The 7,917-nt window shown below is 34.7% G+C and overlaps 1 protein-coding gene across 1 annotated transcript; it reads left to right on the top strand.

Annotated features, from left to right (window-relative positions):
* Nucleotides 1-1,200: 1,200 nt before the first annotated feature.
* On the top strand, nt 1,201-6,790 carry gsc (goosecoid). Its single transcript, XM_027160081.2, has 3 exons — nt 1,201-2,110; nt 4,986-5,275; nt 6,301-6,790. The coding sequence occupies exons 1-3, from the start codon at nt 1,828-1,830 to the stop codon at nt 6,451-6,453; spliced, it is 726 nt and encodes a 241-aa protein (XP_027015882.1). The 5' UTR covers nt 1,201-1,827; the 3' UTR covers nt 6,454-6,790.
* The last annotated feature ends 1,127 nt before the right edge of the window (nt 6,791-7,917 follow it).

The raw sequence follows: 7,917 nt of genomic DNA, 5'->3' as shown, positions 1-7,917 counted from the left end.
CACCAATAGTAAAAATATCCATGACAAAAGAAGTGACTTGATTAGTCTGGATTCCTCAATATCATTAAGTACAATCTGAACTTCCTGACACACAGCTCCTTCCTGCTAATGAGATTGTTTTTCAAGTAGCCTAATAAGTCTGTTTTCAGATTTGTTAACGGGAGGCGTGTGTGTGTGTGTGTGTGTGTGTGTGTGTGTGTGTGTGTGTGTGTGTGTGTGTGTGTGTGTGTGTGTGTGTGTGTGTGTGTGTGTGTGTGTGTGTTTAGTAGAGGTGTGTTGTGTGAGAAGTGAACACGGGCGATTTGCAGCAGCTGAATAGGATGTGGTGGTGTGTGTGTGTGTGTGTGTGTGTGGGGGGGGGGGGGTTGAAAACCCACCCTAATCTCCTCTCTGCATTAATCTATCTTCCTCCATTAAGAGTCGTGTCACACCGAGCGCTTTACAAATAACACACCCCATTAGGATTCATTTAAGCAAAACACACCTTCATAACCTGTAGAGATAAACACCAGCAGGAGCTTTGAGCAGAAATAGAGAAACACTGAAATCTTCATTGCAATAGACGTCCTTGTATAATTTAGCATCACATTCAAATGACAAAAATGGTGTTTATCTTTGCGCGCCTTTATAATAATTAAAGATACGGAAATAGTAGTATTTTTGCGCACTACACGCACTTTTCTAGGTTAAAGATACGGTACTAAAGGTACTGAACGTGTACCAGTAAAGGTCCAGAGTTTAATACCTTGTTTTCTAAACCCATCAATTCAGTAGAACAAATGGACGCCGGAGAACATTTTGCGTCTGCGTAAAATACCGAAAGGAATTTATTCTGTTTAATAATATCATATTTTTTTAGACGCGTCCAACCAGAATACTTTGGACCTTTTAAAGTTTTACTTAAAGGTCAAATTGTGCACTTTATTTTTAAGGTACAAATATACTATTATACACAAGCAATGGTGTCTTTTTTTATTTTTTATTTTTAGTAAATAAGAAATAAAGTGCAATAAACAAATGAAACATAACCAAGCGTTCTTCTGATTTTTATTAATTAATTAACTTATTTATTTATTTATTTATTTATTACGAATTATTCGTGCACATTTTCAGGACCCTGAAAGATTTCTCTAAATAAATTTTCACACAACATCCAAAATAATTTATCAGCCAACAGTTCGTCCAAACGATGCATATAATTTGGTGCGCAAACAGCATTTTATTACCAATCAGGACCATAATCGAATTATCCGTCCTCAATACACAAACTTGTTTTCACACCTTTGAGTGTTTGTGCATGTGTTAACATGTTGCTAAACCCCAAAACCCAAATCCAAAATGTCCATCCTGTACAGAAAGTCAGAGGTGTGCGCTTGTGTGTGTGTGTTTTACCCCTCCGGCGGATATGCAAAAAAGGAAAACTCCTTCTCTGACGTCAGAGGGGTATAAAAAAGGCCAAAAGGGGAAAATTCAACTGGAGCGCAAAACACGAGCCTGTACACACACACACACACACTCACACAAACTCTCACACACACACACTCACTCTGTGCTGCTTTGGAAATTTTTATTTCAGCAAAAATGAGGAGCTCTATCGGAGTCTGATTTCGGATCCGTAAACTTTCCCGACTTTAGGTATTGCATTTTTTACTCTCTCTTTTTACGCATCGCATAGGCACATCTGTTCTCGCGCTTACAAATCCTTTACTTGTTTTATTTTACCGTTCAGTTCGTTATTTCTTACTGTTAGAGTCTGCTGCGTGTTTTAGGCGCCCTTGGTTCCTTTCCGTCTTGTTTTTTTTTTTAAACCCCGGTGCGCTCTGCGTGATGCCCGCTGGCATGTTCAGCATCGACAGTATCCTGGCCGGCAGAGCTGGCAGAGCTGGCCGAAGTGCACGAGCAGGCTGTAAGGACTCTCTCCTGCTCAGTGGGGATGAAGGGCCGCTCATTTTCCCCGGTTTGACGGATTCATTGGCAGCCGCGGCTCCTGACTACAGCGGAGTGTATTCAGCCCGGATACCGGCTTACAGCTCCTACTGCTACGGCGCGAGCGCGGCACCGAGCTGTTGCCCCGGATCCTTACCGAGCCAGTGTCCGTGCATGCCAACAGGTAAAGCACCTTTCCTAAAAGTACCAATTTTTACTAATAATAAATACAGAATGCTGCAAAAAGATTCTTTGCACTCTATAATAAAGCTACTTTACCTACACAAAGAAACTAACTAAACTGTACATTTCTCTGTCGCTCACGTGTCATTGACGTGAAAATGTGCATACCGTGTCATCAGTTACCCTTTACACTAGTGGCCCTTAATATCCAAAAATATATAGCATTAATTATTTGTAAAGTTTTGAGAAGAAATATAGTGCAATTCTTTTCTTTAGAAAGACATAAATAATAATAATAATAAAAAAAACAAGTGCAGTTTTGTTGAGAATGAAGAGAAATGATCTAAATAATCATTTCCTTTCCCACGGTTCACGTGTGTTTGTTCTATCAACGAAAATAGTTATATACAATATCTCTATTGAATAGTATTGTAGCTCTGCTTGTCTCTGGGGTGATACTGTGACTTGTACATCTCTGGTACCTTATGTATGTGTTTTGTTTAAACCCACGTGCAGTGTACTTTAGTGCGTTTCTCTAAAAAATAAACCAAACAAACTTAAAGGTTTATTACGTATATACAATATCCTGTTAAGGATATATACATATTAAATATACAAGCAAATGTACATTGTCCCCACAGGAGTGTATAGCATCCATAATTTATTATTGCACTTTTAAGACAATACTTGAATTAGAGACACAAAAATTTTGTTTTTAAAGCATGAAAGCTATTTTGAAATTGGGGACATTACAATAATGCGTTTATACAGACAATCGGTTAACTTTACACAAGCAGTCCGAGTTTTTTATTTATATGGAAATACGCGTGTAATTTTAGGATTTTAATCATTAGAAGAAAATAAAGTTTTTAAATTATCAGAATATCTAGATCGTGTGCGCGACGTATCTGTTGGGGTCAGTCCAACACTTTAGCTTTTATAGATTGTAGAAACAATATATTAATATATAAATAAATAACAAAATGTAATGACACATCAGTCCTAGGTGTCATTTAACTGCTTCTTTTCCTCATAGAAGAAAAAATAAACGACAACAAAATCTTTGTGTGTGCCTTGTACATATGTGAGAACTGTGAGAATTTAATTAATCTCAAATGCATAAAACTGGTGTCTCTCTAGTGTCTATCTATCTATCTATCTATCTATCTATCTATCTATCTATCTATCTATCTATCTATCTATCTATCTATCTATCTATCTATCTATTTGTTTGTTTGTATGGAGTGTGTGTGTGTGTGTGTGTGTGTGTGTGTGTGTGTGTGTGTGTGTGTGTGTGTGTGTGTGTGTGTGTGTGTGTGTGTGTGTGCGCGCGCTTGCTTGCTTGTGTGCGTGTGTATTGCATATTTACCTGTCAATTTGTTTCTGGCAAACACACACACTCCATAAATCCTACAAAACATTAAAACAAACAAAATAATCTGTATTTGAGTTTTTAATACCTGATAAAGCAGCAGCAGTCTGTACACATTAACAGTTTACTAATCAATGTTGTCAGCACTTTATAGGCCTCATAAACCCATATTAAAGTTAACTGAAACGTAAAAGTAATGATAATACAACCACTTTTGTTTTATATGTCGAGTGACGTAAGAGTCACTGATTTCAACTATGGATCAGAGAGGATGGATCAGAGAGGATGGGATCTCATGATTAGAGCATGCTATTGCTGAAAAAGGGCGTTCACGTGAAAGCCAGCAAACAGGAAGCTTTAGTAATGGGACATTTCTTGTACAAATGATGCCATATTCACACCTTTATGTGTATTAGCCATTAGTCACATTGCTTTAAGAGGACATTTACATGTAAGAATGTGTTCTTTCCTTCCTGGGCAAATTGATCCTTTTGAGATGAAATATTTTAGATTCTTTGTACGTGTGTGTGTGTGTGTGTGTGTGTGTGTGTGTGTGTGTGTGTGTGTGTGTGTGTGTGTGTGTGTGTGTGTTTTCTACTTATTTAATTATTTAATATTTCTATCTCTGTAGCTAAAGACTTTTCCCTCGAAACACATTTCTCATCCCATTTCTCTACATTTACTGCTTTGAGTGTTTAGAGAATTAAATCTATTTTGATTTACAAAATAGATTTACAAATAAATCTTTGACTGGGAAATTTCGCTTAAAATACAGGCAAGTAAAATGTTTGGACACTTGCTGTGTAAAGCAGTTTATTTTATTTTAACAGTTTATTTTAAGAAAAAAGAGCAAGTTTATTATTTTTATATATATTAATGTAAAAACCTTCTACCTTTTTTATTTATGTGCTTTATAGTCGACTCGATGCGTCATATTAAATTATATTAATTATATTGATTCACTTTTTTTTATTATTATGATCATTTATTCCTGACTTCCAGATTTTACGCATTACAAAACAAATCAAAAAACAAAAAAAACGTTTATATATGCAAGTAATAAATGAATTTTAAACGGAACAAGAATAAAACGTTATTAAAGCAATAGCATGAAATAGTCTTTTTGTTCTCGATAATTACACGTGATATTTTGTACAAAAGTTATTCAATGTACGTTCAGAGTAGAACAGTGACGTCAGCGGTGGCATTTTTATGTCTATGGATATTTATTCATTTATTAGAAATGCAGATTTTTGACGAAGATATTATTATTATTATTATTATTATTATTATTATTATTATTATTATTATTATTATTATTATTATTGTCTGTGCTGAGGTCACTCATTTTTTTGTCCATGTTTCATGGCTGTATTTCCGAGAATCCTTGAAATGCCATCACAGTTTAACCTGTTTATTCACATTTATGCTGCCTGTGTAATAGTTGCTATAATAATGAAATGGAAACAGAGATAAAATGTATGTATTTTTATTTTCCGTCTAGTGTACGACAGCCCTGGCTCGGTGCTGATGTCTCCGGTTCCTCCCCCTCACATGATGTCCTACATGTCCATGTCCCATTTGGCCCCTCTGACCCCCCTGAGCTCGGTGTCGCGTGCAGAGCTGCAGCTCCTCAATCAGCTGCACTGCAGGAGGAAGCGGCGGCACCGCACCATCTTCACCGACGAACAGCTCGAAGCGCTCGAGGGCCTTTTTCAGGAGACGAAATACCCAGATGTGGGCACGAGGGAGCAGCTGGCCCGAAAAGTGCACCTGCGCGAGGAGAAGGTGGAGGTGAGGACAGAGAACAGATGTTTTTAGATGTTTGATTTATTTATTTATTATAGTTTTGTTTATTTAAACAACTACTAAGCTTTAACATATAATAATAGTAGTAGTAGTAATAATAATAATAATAATAATAATAATAAAAAACACTTTTAAATACAGACAAAGGGAAATCACAAATGTAATGCAATAAAGTAGGCTATGAAAATAATAAACACAATCAAGTGCATCTAAGTACAATCCAACTGCATTTGTTAAAGAAATGGATGAAAAAAATAGACATTTTTCCCCATAAGATAAGATCCACATTGTTTTTTTTTTTACAGGTTTGAATCTGATATTGATAATATTTGAGAACTTAAATGGTGAAATAAAGTGTACTAGTAGTAAATAAAACGATGATGCAAAGAATGCAATTACATTAAAAAATTGTCTTATGTGCACATATGCAAAGATTTGTCTTATTTAATCTTTGCGGTAAACAATCAACCTGTATTGTACGTCTGGGCGATACCTTTATCTGTAGTACCTTTAACATGCCTATTGCACGTGTAAACGTAGATGTAGTGTCAATAATTAAAATTCATACCTTAAATTCAGACCGTAAAATTATCGATTAGATTTAAGATTAAAATGCGTTTTTTGTAGGTAAAAAGGGTACTAAAAGGTACACAGGCATTGTTTGCATTAAGGTCTTTAAAAAAAAAAAAAAAAAAGATTTAAGATTTTTTTCCCAGATTTAAAATTAAAATTGCCCGCGATTCTTCCGTTTTTGCGTTTTAAAGTGCGTGCGTAATGTTTTACTGCGCCAATGAAAGTGCTCAAGACGTCATTATATTGCGCAATATGCATAACAACAACAGTAATGTAGTTGACATTAACCTTGATTTTTTTTGTCCCAAATCAATTAATTATTTAAAAATAAATAAATAAATCGGAACAGAATCGGAAACATTGCGTATTTGCGGCGCTACGCGTCTCCTGATTCCAGGAAACATTTCCATTAATCTATTCTGCTATTTTCCGCTTAGGTTTGGTTCAAAAACAGACGAGCAAAATGGAGAAGACAGAAAAGATCATCCTCGGAGGAATCAGAGAGCGCACAGAAATGGAACAAATCCGCCAAAAGCGCCACAGCAGAGAAAACAGAGGAGAGCAAAAGCGACGCGGACTCGGACAGCTGATGAAAGAAAAGAAAAGAAAAGAAAAGAAAACACACACACACACACACACACACACACACACACACACACACACACACACACACACACACACACACACACAAACTTACAATGTCTTAATATAATCACCGATCGGACTTGTATATATGTAAAAAAAAAAAAAATGTCGTGTGAAACTGAAGACGTAATGTTATGTTTTCATGCTGTTGCACAGATGTATAGTAAATGTGACAATTTAGCATTGATTATTGTTATTTATATTAATTTAAATATTTTTTTTATACAACAGACTATAAACTATACCGTGGTCTGGTCATATGAATATTAAATATTACTATCACGTGAAAGCTCTTATTATTATTATTATTATTATTATTATTATTATTATTATTATTATTATTATTATTATTGTTTTTTTTAAGATATGATCTAATTAAAAATAGCCTTTGTCATTTCATTATTAAAAAGTTATTGCGTTATTTGTACGTTTAAAATATTCATGTCTGCATTAATATTAAATATTTGGCCTCATTACCATCGGTTTTCCAAATGAACAATAATCTAATAAAATCAGCAGACTTGCGATTTCGCTTTATTTTATTTATTTCAGTCGTGCGAATTATTATCAATGGTGATAAAATAGTACAGCATCTTTGTTTTAATGAATCTTTACAGAAACGTTAAAAATAAAATTTAAATATTAGGTTAAAAAAAAGAAGCTATACATTAGAAGAGACAAAAAAAAAAAAAAAAAAAAAAAAAAAAAAAGCTAATCAGATCTATAACTGTAATAACTTTATAGACCAGGAGTTCTCAAAGACCTGGAAAGTATACATACTGAATATAAATTAAAAAAAAAAAAAGAATAAAGAAAAATAAAGAAAGAAAATCACTGATTTATTTTTTACAAACAGTTTTTTAAATCAAGCATTTTAGTGTGTGCAGTAATATTTTGGAAGCACAACAGCTTAATAATGTTAGATGGTGATTTCCATCACATAATGTGACATATTTATTGACCCCCTGGTTATGCTTTAGAACCCTGATGGTACCCGGGACCCTCATCTGAGAGCACTGGTTATAGGTGGTGTGGTTATTTACCAGACCACATAATTACAGGTACTGCACTGTACTATGGCTGTCACTGGGGTTACTTTGCATACTTGGTAAGTAGTTGCACCTTGAAAGTGCAACTCATGGACGAGTAACAAAAAAGAAAAGATATCCCGTTAATAGAAAGCAACAAGTACAGTGTGGTCCTTGTATATCTGAGCGTATACAATAAGCTATATAAGGAGAATGACCTTGTCAGTGCCTGTATTATTATGCTCTGTATTTTATCTACTGCTTTTTAAATCCTAAGCTTAAGGGTTGAAGTTTGGTATGAGTCTTATCTCATTAGGATGTGAAATACATTTTTAGCTCAATTCAGTGATCTACAGTAGAAATTAAAAAATCTCTAAGACT

The sequence above is a fragment of the Tachysurus fulvidraco genome, chromosome 12 (assembly GCF_022655615.1).
Source record: "Tachysurus fulvidraco isolate hzauxx_2018 chromosome 12, HZAU_PFXX_2.0, whole genome shotgun sequence".
Lineage (NCBI taxonomy): Eukaryota > Metazoa > Chordata > Actinopteri > Siluriformes > Bagridae > Tachysurus > Tachysurus fulvidraco.
Note: the sequence above shows the minus strand (reverse complement) of the source record. Positions and strands in the feature narration are given on the sequence as shown.

Bases quoted from the DNA above. Each gene is read 5' to 3' on its own strand.
- gsc (XM_027160081.2), top strand. From the start codon at position 1,828: ATGCCCGCTGGCATGTTCAGCATCGACAGTATCCTGGCCGGCAGAGCT. The intron at 2,111-4,985 runs GTAAAGCACCTT...TTTTCCGTCTAG, and splicing joins GTGTCCGTGCATGCCAACAG to TGTACGACAGCCCTGGCTCG. The intron at 5,276-6,300 runs GTGAGGACAGAG...TTTTCCGCTTAG, and splicing joins TGCGCGAGGAGAAGGTGGAG to GTTTGGTTCAAAAACAGACG.